The sequence below is a fragment of the Hypanus sabinus genome, unplaced genomic scaffold (assembly GCF_030144855.1).
Source record: "Hypanus sabinus isolate sHypSab1 unplaced genomic scaffold, sHypSab1.hap1 scaffold_764, whole genome shotgun sequence".
NCBI lineage: Eukaryota > Metazoa > Chordata > Chondrichthyes > Myliobatiformes > Dasyatidae > Hypanus > Hypanus sabinus.
The window spans coordinates 165,716-189,619 of NW_026781615.1; the positions used below are offsets into that span (position 1 = coordinate 165,716).

Sequence of the window (23,904 nt, forward strand, 5' to 3'; positions counted from 1 at the left end):
GCCCTACCGTTTACCGTGTATTATTTCAGTTCACCGGGTGCAGAGAGAAGCAGTAACCTGAGGTCAATGTTTCTCCTCTAATGAGACTCAAGTCCGACACCAAGACAGAAAGTTACATCAGTTTATTGATTTCATCATGACAAATATAAATGAAACAATGTGTGAGCTGCTGACGTGCGGGAATAAATAAGCTGCTCCCAACTCACTCACAGTCACACACAATTAACTGACCGGCGACAAGGAGTGACAGTTTGAATAATCAGTCCCGTTTCTCACCGTCACTCTTCATCGGGGAACCGATGATTATAAAATCACACTTCAGAACCGTGTCCGAGATCGCTGCAGATCCAGGGTCACTGACGAGGGATTTGTCAATTTAACATCATTATATCGGCCAGGCTGCTGAATGCACTGTCCTCAGCAAAGGGAGCAAAAGGATTCTCTCCCAGGATTATTCTACCCCGGGATACCGGTGTACCAGATTGAATCCCGGTCCCCCCACACCCCGGCTCCTCCTGTCTGTGTAATTTCCCGGGGTCTCATGTGGGGAGACTCGAACACGCACATCGGGCAGAAGCTGCACCGCTGGACAGCAGGCGGAAATACGTGAATGCGGGACCACTTCCGATGTTACTGAGCTCGAGACTGGGGCCGATTCCGTTAAAACCGCTGGGAATTACCCCCAGCGCGCTGACATTAAAGGTGAACGGGGAGTTAAAGTGGACAGTGGGAAATCGGCTAAATGTCCCCATCCTGTGGGCCAGGATGTTCACACATTCAAATGTTCAGATCCGCACTGTCAGTCCGGGTCTCACTCCCTGCAGTGAGCCCATTTCCTTCTCCCCGGTCTCACTGAACCGATTCCCCCCCAGCCTGAAACAGATGGGAGAATAAAGATGAAATAAACAGATTACACAACAGTGTCAGTAACAGGGGACCGGGGTTAATGTTTCAAAACTCACAGACAAATATCACCAGAAAACCCGCGGATCCGCTGATATTTTATCACATTGAACATTAACACAAATACTTACCCTATCCACTCCAGACTCGGGAGGGTCAGTATGAGGTGGAGGAGAGAGGGGACAGATCGGTCTGTCAGCGAGTTTGATCCCAGGTACAGATCCATCAGTAATGGGTTTGCACTGAGAGAGGAGACGAGATCATCGACACCAGAATCAGTGAGACTGACATTTTCCAGCCTGGAGATGACAGAGAGTGAGGGTGAAGGACACAGAGAGACAGGAGACGGTACAAATCCCCAGAGTTTATCAGTAACACAATTACTGATCACACTAATGTTCAGTGTCAGACACCCAGTGACTGTAAACACAATCTCCCACAGTCTGGTACTTACACCAGTTTCTGTATTTTACACTCCGGGTTCCTCAGAGCCGCAGACACCAGTTTCACTCCTGAATCTCCCAGTTTATTCTCACTCAGATTCAGCTCCGTCAGTGTTGGGTTTGTATTGAGAATGGAGACGAGATCCTCGGCACCAGAATCTGTGAGACTGACATTTTCCAGCCTGGAGATTAGAGAGAGTGAGATTGAAGGACACAGAGAGACAGGAGACGGTACAAATCCCCAGTGTTTATCAGTAACACAATTACTGATCACATTAATGTTCAGTGTCAGACACCCAGTGACTGTAAACACAATCTCCCACAGCCTGGAGATGAGAGAGAGTGAGATTGAAGGACACAGAGAGACAGGAGACGGTACAAATCCCCAGTGTTTATCAGTAACACATTTACTGATCACATTAATGTTCAGTGTCAGACATCCAGTGACTGTAAACAAAATCTCTCACTGTCTGGTACTTACCACAGTTTCTGTATTTTACACTCCGGGTTCTTCAGAGCCGCAGACACCAGTTTCACTCCTGAATCTCCCAGTTTATTATAACTCAGGTCCAGTTCCATCAGTGATGGATTTGATCTGAGAGCAGAGGCGAGATCCTCGGCACCAGAATCTGTGAGACCGACATCCCTCAGCCTGGAGATGAGAGAGAGTGAGGGTGAAGGACACAGAGAGACAGGAGACGGTACAAATCCCCAGTGTTTATCAGTAACACAATTACTGATCACATTAATGTTCAGTGTCAGACACCCAGTGACTGTAAACACAATCTCCCACAGCCTGGAGATGAGAGAGAGTGAGGGTGAAGGACACAGAGAGGCGGGAGACGGTACAAATCCCCAGTGTTTATCAGTAACACAATTACTGATCACATTAATGTTCAGTGTCAGACACCCAGCGACTGTATACACAATCTCCCACAGTCTGGTACTTACACCAGTTTCTGTATTTTACACTCCGGGTTCCTCGCAGCCGCAGACACCAGTTTCACTCCTGAATCGCCCAGTCCAGTTCCCCCAAGGCTAAATACAAACAGATAAATTGATGAACAAAGTGATTCAAATCGTGGGCCTGAGGGTATTTCCCTCACTTGGCTGTTTCAAAAAACATTAAACCTTTAGTAAATCGCTGATTGGATTGCCCATCACTGCCCAGCTCCAGGGTATTCACGGAATGTCAGTCATTTAGACTGTGGATAAGACTCTGTGAACTCCAGATATTCTGTCTCATTCCCCAACAGTTAGAAAGTGTTTCTGACATGAGAGGGTCGGAAAAGGTGGGGGGGGGGGGAACGTGGGAAAAGTCCCAAAAGATGAGATGGGGAAGAGAGATCCCACAGGAGGAAGGGGGACGGGGGGGAAGAGATCCCACAGGAGGAAGGGGGATGGGGATGGGAGACCCCACAGGGGGAAGGGGGATGGGGAGGAGAGACCCCACAGGAGGAAGGGTGACGGGGAGGAGAGACCCCACAGGAGGAAGGGGGATGGGGATGGGAGACCCCACAGGGGGAAGGGTGACGGGGAGGAGAGACCCCACAGGAGGAAGGGGGACGGGGAGGAGAGACCCCACTGGAGGAAGGGGGACGGGGAGGGGAGATCCCACAGGAGGAAGGGGGACGGGGTGGAGAGATCCCACAGGAGGAAGGAGGACAGGGTGGAGAGTCCCCACAGGAGGAAGGGGGACGGGGAGGAGAGATCCCACAGGTGGAAGGGGGACGGGGAGGAGAGACCCCACAGGAGGAAGGGGGACGGGGGGGAAGAGATCCCACAGGAGGAAGGGGGACGGGGATGGGAGACCCCACAGGGGGAAGGGGGACAGGGAGGAGAGATCCCACAGGAGGAAGGGGGACGGGGGGGGAGAGATCCCACAGGAGGAAGGGGGACGGGGGGGTGAGATCCCACAGGAGGAAGGGGGACGGGGGGGTGAGATCCCACAGGGGGAAGGGGGACGGGGGGGGGAGAGATCCCACAGGAGGAAGGGGGACGGGGAGGAGAGATCCCACAGGTGGAAGGGGGACGGGGAGGAGAGACCCCACAGGAGGAAGGGGGACGGGGGGGAGAGATCCCACAGGAGGAAGGGGGACGGGGATGGGAGACCCCACAGGGGGAAGCGGGACGGGGAGGAGAGACCCCACAGGAGGAAGGGGGACGGGGAGGAGAGACCCCACTGGAGGAAGGGGGATGGGGATGGGAGACCCCACAGGGGGAAGGGGGACGGGGAGGAGAGACCCCACAGGTGGAAGGGGGACGGGGAGGAGAGATCCCACAGGTGGAAGGGGGACGGGGAGGAGAGACCCCACAGGAGGAAGGGGGACGGGGGGGAGAGATCCCACAGGAGGAAGGGGGACGGGGGGGGAGAGACCCCACAGGAGGAAGGGTGACGGGGAGGAGAGACCCCACAGGGGGAAGGGGGACGGGGAGGAGAGACCCCACAGGAGGAAGGGTGACGGGGAGGAGAGACCCCACAGGAGGAAGGGGGACGGGGAGGGGAGATCCCACAGGAGGAAGGGGGACGGGGTGGAGAGATCCCACAGGAGGAAGGAGGACGGGGTGGAGAGTCCCCACAGGAGGAAGGGGGACGGGGAGGAGAGATCCCACAGGTGGAAGGGGGACGGGGAGGAGAGACCCCACAGGAGGAAGGGGGACGGGGGGGAGAGATCCCACAGGAGGAAGGGGGACGGGGATGGGAGACCCCACAGGGGGAAGCGGGACGGGGAGGAGAGATCCCACAGGAGGAAGGGGGACGGGGGGGAGAGATCCCACAGGAGGAATGGGGACGGGGGGGGAGAGATCCCACAGGAGGAAGGGGGACGGGGGGTGGGAGAGATCCCACAGGAGGAAGGTGGACGGGGGGGAGAGATCCCACAGGGGGAAGGGGGACGGGGGGGGAGAGATCCCACAGGAGGAAGGGGGACGGGGAGGAGAGATCCCACAGAAGGAAGGGGGATGGGGAGGAGAGATCCCACAGGGGGAAGGGGGACGGGGGGGAGAGATCCCACAGGAGGATACTGATGGGAAAATATAATCCCAAAAGATGAAAGGATGCAGAAAGGGAAGGGTTTGTCTGAACTGAGGCCCGTAATGGGGAGAGGAGATGCGCCTATGGGGTCTGGGTATCTGTTAGGGAGCACAGTCAGACAGGTGGATTGATGATGATAGTCACACATGGGGAAGGGCAAGAGAGGACAATCTCACAATGGTATTTCTCCTCTTCTCACTGGGACAGTCTGCTGACAATCCCTTGTCCCTCACCGGGAAGGGGGTGTGAATCTCTGACCCACCTGCTGCAGTCAGTGTTGGTCTGGGTGTCAGTGACAGTGAGAAGGAACATTGTCAATGGACGTGTCACAGGCAGCGAGAAACACGGCCATTCCTGTTATTTACTACCATTAAACCAATGACCGTTGTTCACTGATCTGATGAAATTTTCAACTTCCCTTCACAAGGAAGCACAGAACCATCCCATCCTTGCTGACCGATCCCTTAGGGGTTTATCACAACCTTCACAATCTGATTTACTACAGTTATAGTGAAATTCCTTTACATTGAAACAACACAATGGAACAGTTTCGCAGTTCAGAGTGAGAGATAAATCAAGTTACCTCAACTCCTGGCACTTGTGCAGCCCAGGCCCCAGCCGCTGGATTCCTTCACACTGAATGTGGCAGTTCCCCAGGTTGAGGTGTTTTATTGTATCACAGAGTCCGATGACATGAGACAGGACCGCGCAGTCAATCGGGGTCAATGTCATTCCACTGAATGAAAGTGTATCCACAGATCCCAGTGCGGCCTGAGCCAGTCCACGATTCTGAGTCTCAAACAGGAAGTGCAATGCGTTCAGGAAGCTCCTTTTACCACTCTGCCGTTCAACCTCCTCCTTCACCCAGTCAATCACCTGGCAGGTTGTTTGATGCGGAAATGGACCCAGAACCTCCTCCAGGCCCCGAGCTGTCATTGGGTTGGAGAGACCAGCAACAAAACGGAGAAATACATCAAATCGCCCATCGGTCGTGTTGTGGGCTTCAGTGAGGAATTTCAGGATATCCCCGGGATGTGGATTCAGGAATTGTGCGACTGCAGCTACAAACTCTTGGATGGTGAGGTGTGGGAATGTGTACACCACGCTCCGGGCAGAATCCTCTCTCTCCAAAAGCTCCATCAGGAACCCGGACAGGAACTGGGAAGGCTGCAGTTTGTAGTTGATCAAATCTACACCTGTAAACACAATCTTCATCTCGGACACTCCTCTGAAGGCCATCTGACCAACCCTGAGTAACACATCACGGGGATTCTCAATCTCACGGACGTGGTTTTTCAGGATGTTGTAAATATAGTAGGAGTACAGTTGGGTGATGGTCTTGGGAACTCGCTGCGGGTCCCTGACTCTTTGTGTGAAGAAGGGGCCCAGTACCAGAGCGAGGATCCAGCAGTAGGAGGGGTTGTAGCTCATGGTGTACAGGATCTCGTTCTCCTTCACATGTTTGAAAACAGCTGCTGCCACCGTCTGATCTTCAAAATGCCTGATGAAATATTCCTTCCTTTCCTCACCAACAAATCCCAGGATTTCAGCCCAGACACTGATCTCAGCCTTTTCCAGTAAATGTAAAGCAGTGGGACGGGTGGTCACCAGCACTGAACACCCTGGGAGCAGCTTGCCCTGGATTAAACTGAACACAATATCTGACACCTTGCACTTGAATTCAGGATCTGTGTATTGTGCTTCTGTGTCTCTCCGACCATCAACAAAACTGATTGTGTCCTTGAATTCATCCAAACTATCGAATATAAACAACAATCCCTCTGGGTTCTTCCAGACCTCTTTCAGTAAATTCCCAAAGTAAGGATACTGATCCAGAATCAGTTCTTTCAGGTTTATTCTGCAGTTAATGGCATTTAAATCCCGGAATTTGAAACTGAAGACAAACTGGAACTGTTGGTATATCTTCCCCGTGGCCCAATCATAAACAATCTTTTGTACCATTGTTGTTTTCCCGATCCCTGGGACTCTGGCTACTGCTGCGGATATCCCGGATTTGTTTCCAAAGACAGATCTTTTCAATTTCTGAACAAAACTCCTCTTGAATAACTGATCAGTCCGGATTTTTTCCAGCTTACCACGGAGATGTTTTTCTCTCCAGTCCTCATGGTCTCTGCCTCTTGCCAGCAGCTCATGTTCCACCAGTCTCCGATCTCGAACAGTAGAAATGACCGTGAGCTCAGCGTATCGATCAACCAGCTGGAAAACCTTCACCTTCTCCCTCATCAAGATCGTGTTCACTCTCAGTGTTTCAGTTTGTGCCCGCAGAGTCTCCATGTGTTTCCTTCGAACATCTTAGGACGGGCAGAAATAGGTTGTCAATGCCTGATCTGATGAACATGGAGCATACAACATATTTTCTTTAATAAAAAAAAATACTCTTTAAAGACATTGTTTGAGTGTAATCGGGAGATCAGAGATAATAGTGTCTGAAAGTGAACATTGGCCCGGAAACAATTCAGCTCTGATTGAGATTCGCTGTTAAAGGCTCCACTCTCCCCTCTGTTGGTAGTTTGCAGATTCCCCGGTGATCCAGCGAGGACCAAGTGCACACGTGATTCTGGAGAGGAGAGTGTTGTGTGGAGAGGGTGGTTTCACTGCTTTCACTGCTCAGCTTCTGCTGAACTGTGCAACCCTACAGAGGGTAACGGGGGGGGGGGGGGGGAAGGGGGCATTTACTTGCTCTAATGACTTTTACTTTTCTCACAATGGACCCCATGTTCCTGACACTCCTTTAGGATTAAGCTGTCAGTACTGAGTCACAGAACAGGGACATAATTTCAGTTTCCTTTTCCAGGCTGAGACAGTCACGATGTAACACACCCCGCACTGGTCTACAGTCTCTTATTCTCCGAGGAGCTGGTACATGAACCCAGGCAATTCCCCGATGATGTGCAGAAGAGCAGGAAGCTGAAGAGGATGGCAGCGGTAATGGGGAACTCTAAAGTCAGGAGGGCAGGCAGGCAATTCTGTGGACACAAAAAAGAAACACTGATGGTACTTCGTCTCTCAGGTGCCATTGTCCAAAATGTTTCTGGATGTGCCCATAATATCCTGAAAATGGAGATTGAGCAGCCTGAAGTCGTGGCAAACGTTCGTACCAACGATATAGGAAGAGAAAAGTGAGGAATCTGGAAGACAACACGGGGAGTTAGGAAAAAAGCTGAGAAGCAGGAGCTCAAAAGTAGTGTGTTATGTACCCGTGGGTGTCTTGTACTTCTCACGTGACAGAGGTGTACTTCTCACGTGACAGTGGTGCTGAAGCTATACTGAGACTAGGTGATGGTCTTATGATGGTGGAGTGACGTCATTTTCTCGTCCGTAGAGGTCACGTGACAGTTTTTTTTAAACAGGGTATAAAAGGAGTACCCCTCCCTGTGAGGAGGGGCAGTTCGTGGCTGGATTTGCCATTTTGACTACATGCCATTGCGTGGTCCAATATTATGATGCAGTTTGGTTGAAAGGTGGAGTTTTATTTAATGCCTAAAGTTTAAAAGGTGATTGCCGGCAGTTGCTTTATAATACTGCCCGTTAAAAATCAGTGGAGAGTGAAGATCGGAGTTCGGGAGCTAAAAGATCGAGGAAAGTCGACTTTGACGGTGAAACAGGTTTGACCTTGTTTGATCCTCATTTGGAAGGAATTTGTTGGCTGTGCCCACGTTAGCCCCTGCGTTGAGAGCAGAAAGGGTTTGGTGCACAGTTTCGTCAAGGATAGGTCAGTGTCTTTAAGCAGTTTCATTTTCATCTTCGTAAATTCTCCGGCAAAATTATAGTTCGACTGGGACTGCAGCAACACGACGTGAAAGAGAATTTATATCGTCTAAAAGACTCTCTCCTATAATGGACTGTAAGCATTTTGAACTTTTGCCGTACTACTATGAAGAACTGTTTTCGCTTTATTCCTTTAGGAACTGTTTTTTCTGCTGCACAGCAGTTGATCCCCAGTTGCGTTAGCTGTTTGCTTACTTTTGGGTTTGTTTTCAGTGTTTAATAAATGTTTTATTTGTTCTAAAAGACACTGCCTCACTTATATATTTATTGTTGCTGACTCCGTAATAAGTGATCTCAGGATTGCTCACTGTGCCACAAGACAGTGGCAATAGGAATAGAATGAGGTGACAGAGAAAGGAGTGGCTGAAGATTTGGAGCAGGGGGCAGTGATTCAGATTTCTGGATAATTGGGACCACTTCCGGGGCAGGTAGGGTATGTACAAAAGGGTCGTGTTGCACGTGAATCCGATGAGGACCAATATTCTTACGGGCAGATTTACTGGAGCTGTTGGGAGTGTTTTAACCTAAAATGGCAGGGGGATTGGAACTAGTACGATAGAGCTGTGGATGAACCAGCAGGTTTACAAGTGGGTGTAACATGAATGTAAGGAAGGACAGGCCAATGATTGGATTTAAATACAGACAGAGCAACGTTTTAAATTGTACCACATAGACAAAATTCTAAAGGGCGGGGATGCAGGACTAAACACATTGTATTTAACTGCACAAAGCATTCGGAATAAGGTGGACAAACTCTTGGCGCAGTTAGAGATTGTTGTGGGCATCACTGAGTCGTGCCTGAAAGATGGCCATAGTTGGGAGCTTAACGTTAAAGAATAAACATCTTATTGAAAGGCCAGGCAGGAAGGCATAGGCGGTGGTGGTAAGGCTGTGTTGGTTCATGATGGAATCACATATTTAGAAAGAGGTGACATAGTGTCAGAGAATGTTAAATCTTTGTGGGTGGAGATAAGAAACTGCAAGCGTTAAAACAAAAAGCTTTACGGGAACCCTATATTGGCCTGCAAATAGTAGCAAAGGTGTAGGGCTGTGATTGCAAAGGGAGCTGGGAAAGGCGTGTGATAAAGGTAATGACGTAATTGTAATGGGGAACTTTAATATGCACAGGGAATAAGAAAATCAAACAAACTTCAGGAGTCGGATTGCAAGAGAGGGAATTTATTGAATACCGATGAGTTAGTGTTTTAGAGAAGCTTGTGCTTGAGACTACTCAGGAAAAGTCTATCTTTGATTAGGTGTTGTGTAATAACCCTGGTCCTAATGAGGGAGTTTAATGCAAAATAACACTTAAGCGTTAGTGATCATAATATGAGTGAATTCATACTGCAGTTTGAGAGGGAGAAGCGTAACTTACCGTATCAGTATCGCAATGGAATAAACTGAATTATAGAGGCATGAGAGGGAAGCTTTCCCAGGTAGATTGGAGAAGGATACTAGTGAAGATGATGGCACAGCAGAGATGGCTGAAGCTTCCGGGAAAAGGTCACAAGTTGCAGGACAGATATGGCCCATGGAGGAAGAAGTTCACAAGTGGCACGTGTAGATTGACAAAGGAAGATAAGGACGGCATACAAGCCAAGGAAAGAGCATACAAGATAACAAATGTGAGGGAAAGCTGGATGAATAGAAAACTTTTAACATCCAACAAAAGGCAACTAAAAAAGCTAAAAGAAGGGAATAGATTAAACATGAGGGCAGAAAAACCAGTAATATAAAGCAGGATAATAAACACTTTTTTACATTTATATGAAGAGTAAAAGGGAGGTGAGAGTTCATACTGGAACATTGGAAAATGATGTTGGTGACAGAGTAATGGTGAACAAGCAAATGTTAGAATAGCTTAATGTGTACTTTGCATGTATCTTCACTGTGGAAGACGCTAGCAGCATGCATTGGTTTGCGAGTGACAGGCAGTAGGAGTGAGTGCCATTGCTATTACAAAAGAAAAAGTTCTCGGCATACTGAGCGCTCTTCCGATAGATAAGTCACCTGGGTCAGATGAACTACATCCCAGAGTCCTGAGAGAGATTGCTGAAGTGATGACGGATGGATAGGTCATGATATTTGAAGCATCCCTTGATTCAGGCATGGTCCCGGAGGACTGGAAGATTGCTATTGTCACTCTACTCTTCATGAAGTGAGGAAGGCAAAAGAGGGAAAATTATAGGCCAGTTAGCCAAACCTCAGCGATTGGTAAAGAGTTCGAGTCTCTTATTAAGTTTGAGGTTTCAAGGTACTTGGAGACGAAAGACAAGATAAGTTGTCATGGTTTCTGTTGGAATTCACGGTGGAAGTAAGAAGCAGGGTGGACAAAGGAGAGTCCGTGGATGCCATTTACTTGGATTTTCAGAAGATATTTGATAAGGTGCCGCACGTGCGTCTGCTTAACCAGATAAAAATCTATGACATCACAGGAAAGATACTGGCAGGTGTAGCGGAATTGCTGACAGGCAGCAGACAGCGAGTGGGAATAAAAGGGGCCTTTTCTGGTTGGCTGCCAGTGACCGGTGGTGTTCCGCACGGATCAGTATTGGGATCGCTGACTTTCAGATTGTTTTTCAATGATTTAGATGATGGAATGAATATATTTGTGGAAAGCTTTGCGGATGATACAAAGATAGGTGGAGGAGTCGGTAGTGCGATTGCAACAGGACTGAGACAAATTGGAAGAATGGGCTAAGAAGTGGCAGATGGAATATAGTGTTGGAAACGTATGATAATGCATTTTGGTAAAAGGAGCTGACTATTATCTAAATGGGAAGAAGGTCCAAGCATCAGAGGTGCAGAGGGACTTCGGAGTCCCGAGCAAGATTCCCAGAAGATTAATTTAAAGATTGAGTCTGTGGTAAAGGCAGCAGATGCAACGTTGCATTTATTCCCCCTCAGTTAAAGAATATGAATGTATTCTAACTCTGACTGCAGAGAAAGCCTTTGATAGGGTGGAGTGGCCTTATTTATTTCAAGTTCTGAAGAGGTTTAATTTTGGTCCGAGATATATTTCCTGTATTAAATTGATTTACCATACCCCAGTGGCTGTGGTTATAACTAATACTCAAAAGTCTCCTTACTTTAAATTAAATAGAGGAACCTGTCAGGGATGTCCTCTTAGTCTTTTATTGTTATAATTTGGTTTTAGAGCCAATTGCTCTTGCCCTTAGGGATTCTAATGCCGTGCAGGGTAAATTACATAAGGTTTCGTTGTATGCGGATGAGTTATTAATTTACATTTCAAACCCTAGGAAATCTATTCCTTTTATGCTATCTATATTCATGGAATTTAGTAGTTTCTCTGGATATATACTTAATTTACATAAAAGTGATTCGTTTCCTCTTAATAATTATTCTGATTATTATGATCAAATACCTTTTAATATTGCTAAAAATTATTTCACCTACCTTAATATCACAATTACTAAAATTTTAAAGTCCTATATAAGTATAATTTTTCCTCTCTCATTGAATATACTCAACATGCGCTTTCTAAATGGTCGCTTGTGTCGATGTCATTGATAGGTCAAATTAATGCTATAAAAATGGTTATTTTACCGAAATGTTTATATATATTTCAAGCAGTTCCCTCTTTCGTTCCAAAAATAATTTCTGATAAAATAGATTCTCTGATCTTGTTTTATGTTTGGAATAACAAAGGCTCTAGAGTGAATAAACTTTTATTGCAAAGATCAAAAAAAGATGGAGGACTGGCCCTACCAAATTTTAGATGTTATTATTGGGCAATCAATATTCATTATGTTACTTTTTGGATTTATAATACAGATAAATAGGATCACCCTCCATGGTTACATTTGAAGGAAAATTTGGTAACGGAGTTTTCTTTAGCTTCTTTGTTAGGAGCTCCCCCACCTTTTCGTTCTCCAGAATATGTAGACAAACTCTCAACCCTATTGTTAAACATACTTTAAAAATCTGGTTTCAGTTTCGTAGGTTTTTTAAATTAAATGATTTTTCTAACTTTCTCTTAATATTTATTCTATGTTTTTAAACCATCATTTCTGGATAAGACTTTTTTAACATGGAAAACTAAGGGAATAAAAACTTTTAAAGATTTGTTCTTACTGGATTGTTTAATGTCTTTTTTACCAGTTAATGGATAAATATGATATCTCTAATACACATTTTTTAAAAGATATTTACAGGTGAGGAATTTTTTATGTGCGTTTTTACCGAATTATCCCTTGGCCTATTCCTCAATTTTGGCCTGCGTTATTTTTCAGCTTAAACCATTTCAGAAAAAATTAATAGCTATCATTCATAAACAGTTAATGAATGCTCACTGGTCGCCTAATGATAAGGTTCAACCTTCACTTTCAGAAGATCAATGGAGTAAAATTTATTATCTAGTTAATAATTCATCTATCTGTGCACACCATTCCTCAATTCAGTTTAAGATAGTACATAGTATGTATAAAGATAAATCGGCGCATGTATTTCCTAATATAAGCCCTATTTGTGACAGATGTAATGTAGAGGTGGCTACTTTAACTCATATGTTCTGGTCCTGTGTAAGCTTACATAATTTTTGGAGAGATGTACTTCGAACACATTTTTAGATGTATTTAAAGTTATAGTTGTGGACGTTCAGCCCAGTTAACTTATAGCAATTTTTGGGATTATCCCAGAGGAAGTAGGTAGAGTATCTGCTTCTGCTCAACATGTGATAGCCTTTTCAACTTTGCTAGCTAGGAGAACTATCTTGTTACACTGGAAAGAATCTAATCCGCCTACTGTTTTCAATTGGCTCTTCTCCATTATCTCATGTTTAAGCTTGGAGAAAATTGGTAGCCAGACCTTTGACACATCTTTTAATTTTGAGCAAGTTTGGCGACCCTTTATTCAATATTTTCATATGATTCAATTTGATGTATTTATTTATTTTTCTTTATTCTCTTTGGGGAAAATCCATATCCATGAAGGTTCAGAGGAGATTGGAAGGATGTTCTTTCGTTTTCCTTTTTTTTTAATTTTTTTTGCTCAAATGGACTGCCCAATTTTTCTTTTCTTTTCTTTTCTCTTTCCCTTTTTTTTGTTTTTATTTAGTTTAGCGGGATTTTCTCCCCTTATATAAATAAAATTTTCCAATTTTTTTTACGATCTGTTAAGTAGAGTTTTTTTGTTATAATATATATATATAACAGTGCAACATTATACATATTTGATTTTGACAATATATACTTTTCTTTATTGCTTTTTATATTTCCTTTGCGTTATGTTTGCTGAATTTCTCCTCTGATTTGTATATTTTTTTACTGGAAATCATTGAAAACTTTGAAAAATGAAATGACATTTATTTTAAAAGGAATCGAATATAAACGCAAGGAGAAAATGCTGAGCCGTTACAAAACTGTAGTCAGGCCGCACTTGAAGTATTGTCAACAGTTTTGTATCCCGTATCTATGAATAGATGTGTTGTCATTAAAGACAGTCCAGAGGAGATTCAAGAGGACGACTCTGGGATTGAAGGGCTTAACGTTTGAGCTGCGTTTTGGCAACTTTGGGCCTGTACTCACTGGAATTTTGAGGAATGCGAGGGAATCCCTTTGAAACTTAACAGATGTTGAAAGGACCAGATAGAGTGGATATGGAGAGGATGTTTCCCATGATGGTTGTATCCAGAACTAGAGGGCACAGCCTCAAATTTGAGGGGTGATACTTTAGAACAGGTAAGGAGGATTTTTGCACCAGTGAGTCATGAATCTCTGGAAGTATCTGCCACAAACTGCAAAGGAGGCCACGTCCATGGGTATTTTTAAGGCAGAAGTTCCTGACACGTCAGGACATCAGTGGATAATGCGAGACGGAAGGTGTATGGAGTTGAGTGGGATCCGAGATTAGCCATGATGGAATGGCGGAGCAGACTTCAGACTTCGCCCCTACAGTAAGGGGAACGCCGAGGATTCTGTCTGACTGACGGGAATGCCTGTTTATAAAACTCATAGAGGCCTCTGGGTAAAGATCCCGAGACTGGGGAGGTGGCCGGTGTTGTGACAATTGCAAATCACTTCCTGTCCTCTAGCCACAAAAAAAGTCTCCCAGATCCAGATAGTCTCTAAACAGGCCTCTAAAGACACGTATTCAGACACTCAGAGTGAAGTAAAGACATTGAGATTTCCATTACATCGCTTACCTTTCAGATGCGCGGGCACTTCAGATAAACCCCGCTCAGTGTCCATGTAGGCGAACTGGCCGTCACCTGTTCAAACAGATTAACCTGCATGAAGTCTGTTCCGTGTAATACTGTAAATTCATCAGCATTTACATCTGTAACACACAGTGTATTGTTCACCGTACCTCGCTCCCGTATTTCATTCAATATTCTGCTCAGCTTCGGTAAATGGTGATGTAGTTTCAGAAAGGATTCCCACATCACCCTCCGGGCCCCGGAGCCCTTCTCCATCACCAGATCCAGGAGGAGTTTGGAAGCGCCCGCTCGGTTTCCCTTCTCAGCGAGCTCAGTCACGCTCTGTAATGAACAATGGGGAATATACTGAGGAGAGGAGGGATGGGTTCAAATCTACCCTGAACATGGACTGACCCAGCACATTCTGCAGGACAAAGATCACTGAGAGCCATTGAAGTGTTTGTTGCAGGAAAGAGATTTTAAAAGAAGTTAGCGTGGTCAGTCATGACTTTCTGAACGCCACAGATTGCAGAGTACTTACCCATTTGGCAAGGATTAAAAGGAGCAGACATAGTGTGAGTGAGCCAGAGATAGAGTAGGTTATTGAGGCTTTGTGTCAGAGAGGATTCAGTGAGGAGAGGCGGAGGATTTAGATAGATCTTGGGTAAATTTCCCTTCTCTTTTTCACTGTTAGAACAGTGGGAAAGCCAGGCAGGATAGTGGGATGCTCTTCCTACTGGGTGCGGCGTCAGGGAGACCTCCAGTGTCGCTGACATATGCACCTTCTGGAATTGCATCCAGCTACAGCTTCCTGCAGTTTGTGCTCAGGAATCGGAGCTGAAGCTGGATGAACCCGGAATCACTCAGGAAGCTGAGGTTGACTGACAGTCTGTACAGGGAGGGAGATCTACCCAAGGCGCAGGACACAGGTAACTGGGACACCATCAGGAGTGGTAGAGGAGATAGACAGCCACTGCAGGAAACTCCTCTGTAACAGGTATACGGCTTTCTGTTTCGGGGTATGGCCTCACAGAGGAAAGCCACGGTGATTATGTCTCTGGCTCTGAGTTTGGCTTTGTGACTCGGAAGGGGTGAGCAGAGCAGACTGCACTAAGAGGGGGAATTCAATGGTTAGGAGAACAGACTGGAGATTCTGTTGACGAGAACAAGAATTCTAGATGGTATATTGCCAAGAGCAGGATATCTCGCATCGAAATTGAAACAGTTTCAGGGCGGTGGGGGGGGGAGCAGCCAGAGATTTCGGTCCACGTTGATACCAATGACAAGAGAAGGAAGAGTGCTGAGATCCTGCAAAGTAAGTTCATGGAGTTGGATAATAAGCTAAAGGCAGGACCTCCATGGTTGTGTTCTCAGGATTGTTTCCCATATCAAGTGCCAGCGAGACCTCAAATAGGACGTGAATAGAGTCTAACATGTGGCTGATGAAACGGTGCATGACCGAGGACTTCAGACGTTTAGATGATTGGGCTCTTTTCTGAAGAAGATGGGACCTGGACAGACATGATTGTTTTCCACCCGAACAAGAGAGGAACTGATACCCGCTTATTAGCGCTGCATGGGGAAAGAGGATGTGTTAAACTTGAGTTGCAGGAGGATGAAGAACTAGAGTGGATAATTGAGTGGTTGTGTGTGAAAGATGTTGGTAAGCTGACATACAAAGTCTGGAAACAAAAGGATTAGTTTCACGGTAAAACTAACGATTTGAAATGCGTATGTCAATGCAAGGAGTATTGTAGGAAAGGCAGATGAGCTTAGAGCATGGATCAGTTACCTGAATCAGCATTGTAACCAATAATGTGATTTGGTTGGAAGAGTTGCTGGACTGGCAGCTCAGTCTTCCAGGGTTCCGTTGCGTTTGACACGATTCAATTGAGCGGAAGGGATTACAGAAGGAGGGGTGGCATAACTATTCAGAAAAAAAAATGTCACTGCATTATTCGGACAATAAAAACTTCATAGCTGGTCCAATGAGACTCCATGGGTGAAACTACCGGATAAGAAATGGAGAACCATGATTATGGGATTATATTATAGAGCACTGAATAGCCAATGGGATTTAGAGGATTAAATTTGTTGAAAGTTCATAGACATTTGCAAAAAACACAAGGTTTTCATGGTAGACAATTCTAGATTTCCTTTTATTGACTGAGTCACCCATATTCTAAGGACTGGATGGGAGCGTGATGGTCAAAGATATCCAGGGAAGTTTCCGTACTCAATATATTGAGGTCATAACGTTAGGCAGTGCGTACTGGAATTCCACTAAAGAACAAGACAGGGCAGGTGACAGATGTGTGTGCACAGGAACACTTTGGAACTATAGTTTGATGATCATTATGGAAAAGGATAGTTATGGTCCTCAGGTTAAGATTCTTAATTGGAGAAAGATCAATTTTAATGGCATCAGAAAGGATCTGACGAAAGTGGATTGGGACAGGTTGTTTCCTAGTACAGATGTGACTGGTAAGTGTGAGACGTCCAAAACTGAAATTTTGAGAGCACAGAGTTTGAATGCATAAATGAACCCAAGTACAGAGTTTGAATGTTCCTGAAAGAATAAAAGGCAAGGGTAAGATGTTTAGGGAACCTCAAGTTTTGAGAGATATTGACGCCCTGAGCGCATGGCCAGTACAAGGTCGAAGGATCAATTTCATGAGTACAGGATATGCAAGAGTTACAAAAGGAGGAAATCAGGAGGGATAGAGTATGGCATGAGTTTGCTTTAGCAGACAAGAAAAAAGAGAACACCAAACTCTTCATCAAATATATTTAGAACAATTGCATACCAATGGATAAAACTTGTCCTGTTGATGTTCAGAGTGGGCCTTTATGCACGAAGCTGAACACGGTGTGGTAGATTTTAAATTGATTCATTTGCATTTATATTTACTGAGGAGGCATACAGAGTATTTACAGTGAGGCAAAATAGCAGTGAGATCATAGACTCTATGCAAAGTACAGAGGAGGAGATGTTTGCTGTCTTGAAGCAGATTAGTGAGGGTAAAACCCCAGGGTTTCCTTCATACCTTTTTTGTGGCTAGGTCAGAGATTGCAGGTGATCCAGTAAAGATATTTAAAATGTTAGATGTGTTGGTATTGGATGGTAGCGAAAGTTGATTTGCAGTTTGAAAAGGATGTAAGAATAAAACAAGGAAATTACAGGTCTGTGAGCCTGATACAAGTGGTGATAAAGTTATTGACAGGTATTGTAAAGAACTGGGTATGAGTATATGGACGGACAAGGATTGATCAGGCATAGTGAACACTGATCTGATCCTGGTAGATCCTGTCCAGCCAATCTTACAGTGTCTCCAAGAAGTTCTCAAGCAAGTTCCCAAACAAGTAATGACAACAATTGAATGTCAGTGGATGTTGTCTTCAGCAAGGCCATTGACACGATCCCTCATGGATCGATGGATCAATCCCTTATTTGCTTGGTTAATGGTGATTGATTAATTGGTGATTAATTCGCTTGGCATTCATGACATTGTAGTAACCACATAACCATATAACAGTTACAGCAAGGAATCAGGCCATCTCGGCACTTCTAGTCCGTGCCGAACGCTTACTCTCACACAGTCCCACTGGCCGGCACTCAGTCCATAACCCTCCATTCCTTTCCTGTCAAATACCTATCCAATTTTACTTTAAACGACAATACCAAACCTGCCTCTACTACTTCTACAGGAAGCTCGTTCCACACAGCTACCACTCTGAGTACAGAGATTTCCCCTCTTGTTACCCCTAAACTTTTGCCCACTAACTCTCAACTCATATCCTCTTGTTTGAATCTTCACTAAACTCAATGAATAAAGCCAATTCACGTCAACTCTATCTATCCCACTCATAATTTTAAATACCTCTATCAAGTCCCCTCTCAACCTCCTACGCTCCAAAGAATAAAGACCTCTCCTGTTAAACCTTTCTCTGTAACTTGGGTGCTGAAAACCAGGTAACATTCCAGTAAATTTCCTCTGTACTCTCTCTATTTTGTTGACATCTTTCCTATAATTCGCTGACCAGAACTCTACACAATACTCCAAATTCGGCCTTACCAATGCCTTGTACAATTTTTTACATTACATCCCAACTCCTATACTCAATGGTCTTATTTATAAAGGCCAGCATACTAAAAGCTATCTGCACCACCCTACCCACATGAGATTCCACCTTCAGAGAACTATGCACCATTATTCCCAGATCACTCTGCTCTACTGCATTCTTCAATGTTCTACCATTTACCATGCCTGTCCTATTTGGATTATTCCTACCAAAATGTAGCACCTCACACTTATCAGCATTAAACTCCATCTGCCATCATTCAGCCCACTCTTCTAACTGGCCTAAATCTCTCTGCTAGCTTTGAAAACCTACTTCATTATCCACAATGCCATGTACCTTAGTATTATCTGCATACTTACTAATCCAATTTACTACCCCATCATCCAGATCATTAATGTACATGACAAACAACATTGGACCCAATACAGATCCCTGAAGCACACCATTAGTCACCGGCCTCCAACCTGACAAACAGTTATCCACCACTACTCTCTGGCATCTCCAATCCAGCCACTGTTGAATCCATTTTACTACTTCAATATTAATACCTAACGATTGAACCCTCCGTACTAAACTTCTGTGCGGAACCTTCTCAAAGGCCTTACTGAAGTCCATATTGACAACATCCGCTGCATTACCCTCGTCAACTTTCCTCGTAAACTCTTCAAAAAATTCAAATAGATTTGTCAAACATGACCGTCCACGCACAAATCCATGCTGTCTGTTCCTAATCAAACCCTGTCCATCCAGATAATTATATATACCATCTCTAAGAATACTTTAATTTAATTTACCCACCACTGACGTCAAACTGACAGACCTATAATTGTTAGGTTTATTTTAAAGCCCTTTTTAAACAATGGAACCACATGAGCAATACGCCAACCCTCCGGCAGCATCCCCTTTTCTAATGACATTTGAAATAATTCTGTCAGAGCCCCTGCTATTTCTACACTAACTTCCCTCAAGGTCCTAGGGAATATCCTGTCAGGACCCGGGAATTTGTCCACTTTTATATTTCTTAAAAGCTCCAGTACTTCCTCCTCTTTAATTGTCATATTTCCATAACTTCCCTACTTGTTTCCCTTACCTTACATAATTCAATATCCGTCTCCTCAGTGAATACTGAAGAAAAGAAATTGTTCAAAATCTCCCCCATCTCTTTCAGCTCCACGCATAGCCGTCCACTCTGATTCTCTAAGGGACCAATTTTATCCCTCACTAGTTATTTGCTATTAATATAACTGTAGAAACCCTTCGGATTTACTTTCACTTTACTTGCCAAAACAACCTCATATCTAAGATGAAAGATGAAAGGGAACATGAGGGGGAACTTCTTCACTCAGAGTTTACCGAGAGTGCGGAAGGAGCTGCCATCGGAATGGTATATGTGCATTCGATTTGAACATTTAAAAACAATTTGGATATGTACATAAATGGAAGGGGTATGGATGTCTCTCGGCGGTGTGCAGATGACTGGGATTCGACATATAATATGTCAGTGCGAACTTGATGAGCCGAAAGCCTGTTGCTGCACTGCAGATTTCGATGACTATGACTAGGTCAAACTATGACAGGGTGACTGTTGATTTTCTCCTGGCTACTCCCTGCTGAACCACAGCATGTTCACACATCAATGCCAGGCTCCATGAGGGTCCAGTGTCAGCCTACAGCCAGGAATTGACAGTGAGGAGCTACACGATTTCAGGGCGTTTATGCATGTGTGAAAGACCAAAGTCAAATGGCAGTAATTCAGCGAAGGAAGTTTGGTTTGAAATTGTCAGCTGTCTCCTGTGGATTGTTAGGGTTAGGGATAATGTTTGGCTCTTCACTAAAATTCATTCTGGAGAGCAATATGGTGAGTGTGTCCCAGTAACATGAGGATCATTATAAAGGTGTTTCTCGGCAATTCAGTGTCAGCTGCAGAAGCTTGGAATATTTCTAATTGTATTATTTTGCAGTTCTCTGTGTTGTGGTAATTACAAACTCCAAATGGAACAGTCACAAGGAACAGAAGGTAACTGAACCCTGAGGCATGTTGGGATACTTGATCAAATGCAAGAGGGTCAGCAATTGAAAAGAGAGACGATATTCAGTACTGCCTGTTCAATTGACGATGGGGTTGAAGGTAGACTCGAGAAATTAGCTGATAATTAAGTCACTATATATTCAACTTTTGGGAAACCCGAGGGTAATCAAGAGAGTCTGGTGATGGCCATTAAGGTCGAACATTGGGAACATGATGTGATGTCAGACTGAGTGGTGTAGAGTGGTTCTCTGTCCACTTGCAATGTCCGGCAAGTGTCACATCACTAAATTCACCTCTCAATCATTGCCTGTATCCTAACGTGTCTAAAAGTGAATGTGTTCAGAAATATGGACAGAGGCTTGTATTGGTTAATGAAAGTTCAGGGTTTCTGAAAACGAAAAATCTTTTCTTGATGTTGACCACAAAGATTACAGGATTTTCATTGCCCAGAGATGCCATTACACCAGTTCTGTCGGTCTGTGATAGATTCAGTAGAATTTACACTTCGTCTATGTCCCTTACACTTACGTGATACTCTGGCCCGGAGAAGTGATCCTCGCCCATTAACATGAAGCTGACTCCCTCCACACCCTCCTCAATCGCCTGCTCCAGTCGCTCCTTGTAGAATCTCGTCAACCGGAACAGTTGGTTATCCTCACAATTTGACAGAAAGGCGGAGATGGTGGAGTTCAGATCTGTAGTCAATCATAGAACATAAAATAGTAGAATGTACCATGTGTATGCAGACATGATGCCAATTTAAAACAATCCCATCTTCAGGAACCTGGTGAATGTCCCTCCGTTCCCGGCCTATTCATGAGTTCAAACGCCTCTCAGATGCTGCTGAGAATCTGTTTCCAGTCCCTCCCTCGGCAGCACATTCCAGACACCGATCACTCTCTGTAAAAAAAACTGCATCCTAAATCCCCTTTAAACTTTACCCCCTAATCTTAAATCTATTCACTCCAGTACTTGATATTTGCACCAAGGCACAGACTATCGAACTGTGCCATGTCTTTCATAAGTTTATGAATTCTCTGAGATTGAGGCCTCAGTCTCCGTCACTCCAGAGAAAGCAATCCAAGCTTGATCGACCTCTCCTGGAAGCCAATATTCTCTAATTTGTGTAACCGAGTATATTCTGTAATCGTGGTGAACTCGTCTGCACCCTCGCCAGAGCCTCCACATCATCCTCGTGATATGGCTACCAGACTTGTGCACAATACTGAGATGGTCTCTTAACCAAAGTTCATCCAGTTACAGCACAGCTTTGGAAAAAATACAGACTCACACATCAACTTGTCGTTAGCACGCTGTGAATTGCATTGCCACTTTCAGGGAGCTGTGCACCTCCATCACAACACCCGTCCGTACACCAGCTTTCCTAACGTTCCCAGCATTCGCTGCGCACATTGCTCGCGAACTTGACCTCCCAAGGTGCAACTCCTTACATTTGCCCGAATTAACTGCACTTGGTGACTATCTGTTCATATCTCTAATTGGATGCTGAATATTTTGACAACAGTCGAAAATTTACACAACTTGGCCGAGTCTGTAAATCGACGAATCAGTCCACCAATGTTATTCTTTCTATATTATCATTTTGAGTAATACATAGTTTATTATTAAGTTATTTACACCACACACGACGCATAGCGACCCAGTGATCCTTGCAGAGAATACTGGTCACAGACCATCACCCAGAAGTTATCCTCCAATCCTGACTCTATTTTATGTGACCAAGACAACATTGAAATCAATGTACAAAGTCTCTGATGAAGATTCCTCAACCCGCAACGTTGATTGTTCATTTCCCTCTATAGATGCTGCCTGACCTGCTGAGCTCCTCCACCATTTTGTGCGTTGCCCTTTCTATTACTCTCTTGTTTTACTTTAATCTTTAAAATTTCTCCTGTTCACTGTCTCTAGCACCCAGCCTGTTCTCCCACAGTATAACGTTCCGTTACTCGGCCACAGAAAACAGATACCAGGAAACTCCCCTCATCTCCACTGAGCAAAAACCCGAAAATCCAGGGAGATTTCACCACTGACCTTCCAAAAGATAAAACAACATCTGTTTCTCTCACTGGCTGTCGGAAGCATTTCCCACATCAGGATTGTACCAAGTACTGACAGAGATTCTGTCTGGTCCCTGGACTGTTACATTGCCCGCTCTTGTATTCCTATCTGAGTTTCATTCACATCCACTGTATTTTCAGAAGCTCCTTCCCATTCACTCAAGTGAAGATTTGTATGGTGAGCGGAGTGATTCGACCATTCCCGCTGTTAGGCCCCTGCACTGGAGCTGGTAAATTGTTCCAGTGCTCAAGGTCACTTTACCAGTAGAATCAATGATGGCAGTTTTGCAGTGCCCCTTTATTGCCCAATTCTTTGTTCCCTCAGAATTATTGATGATTTGACTACACGTGTACCATAAGGACAGAGTTTTAATGAGAAAGAGCCTAGTGAGCATACCTGTGTCCATTCTGACTCTGACTGGGGTTGGTTGATTGTTGTCTGCTTGTCTGCCGTCCGGGTGGAATTAAGCACCTCCTGCTGGCAATAATCTGAATTACACAAACAAAAAGAGTATGATTCAGTTACTCTGTCCTTCAAATCTGAAACACTATTGTTAGGTCGCTGCTCAGTCTCCTACATTCCCGGGAGTAAAGACATAGAGTGGCATCCTCTCCCCAGGACTGAGGCCTTCTGGCCCTGACAACACGCTCACAAATCTCCGTACTCTTTCCACTTTAACCATGCGTTTTCAAATACACAGCGGCTAGAAATATGCTTTCTACTACAAACACACTATCACCAACGTCTTGGACAACGGCCCAATAGCGGTTAACACAACTTTTTACAGTTGGAACTGCCCGGTTGAAATTCTCTCCGCTGCCTGTATGAGGTTGCAGGTTCTCAAGATGATCGCATTTGTTTCCTCCGGGTGATCTGACTGTCCCCACCCCCCATAGACTTAAGACGTACCAGTGGGCTGGTTAGTTTGTCATTGTAAATTGTCCTGTGACAAGACTAGCGTCAGATTGGAGGACTTATTGGGCATAGCGGCTCGCTGTATCTGAGTAAAAAATAAATAAAATAATGCCCCAACTCCTGCACTCAGTACCCTGACTGTTGAAGAGTGGCGTGGTAAACACCTCCTCTCCACCCCGTGTTGCTGCATTGAGCGATCTGTGCACTGAATCTCTTCACTCCCACTGTTCTGCAACAATCTCAGACCATGAGCTGTTTGTGACAATATTCAGAATGAAACTGAAGAGCACCAGGAAAACCAACGCACCAGAGAAGTTTGACGTTAACAGTGTCCCTCAGGAATATGCCACAGAGGTGAAGAACAGATTAAAGCTGGTAGAGAGAAAGCCAAAAGAGTTATGGATAGAAGTAAGGAGCTTTATACAAGAGGTGCCAACAAAAACTATTGCAAACAGAACGAAGACCTGGAAAG

At 44.8% G+C, this 23,904-nt stretch overlaps 1 protein-coding gene across 1 annotated transcript; it reads right to left on the reverse strand.

The window, feature by feature from the left end:
* Positions 1-107: 107 nt before the first annotated feature.
* LOC132390094 (NACHT, LRR and PYD domains-containing protein 3-like) lies at positions 108-23,040 on the reverse strand. The gene is made up of 9 exons (XM_059962688.1): positions 22,914-23,040; positions 20,967-21,133; positions 14,497-14,668; positions 14,333-14,398; positions 4,964-6,692; positions 2,298-2,384; positions 1,828-1,998; positions 1,358-1,528; positions 108-1,202 (listed from the first exon to the last, which is right to left on the reverse strand). Exons 1-9 carry the CDS (start codon positions 22,921-22,923, stop codon positions 1,031-1,033), a joined length of 2,745 nt encoding a protein of 914 aa, XP_059818671.1. The 5' UTR covers positions 22,924-23,040; the 3' UTR covers positions 108-1,030.
* Positions 23,041-23,904: the final 864 nt, after the last annotated feature.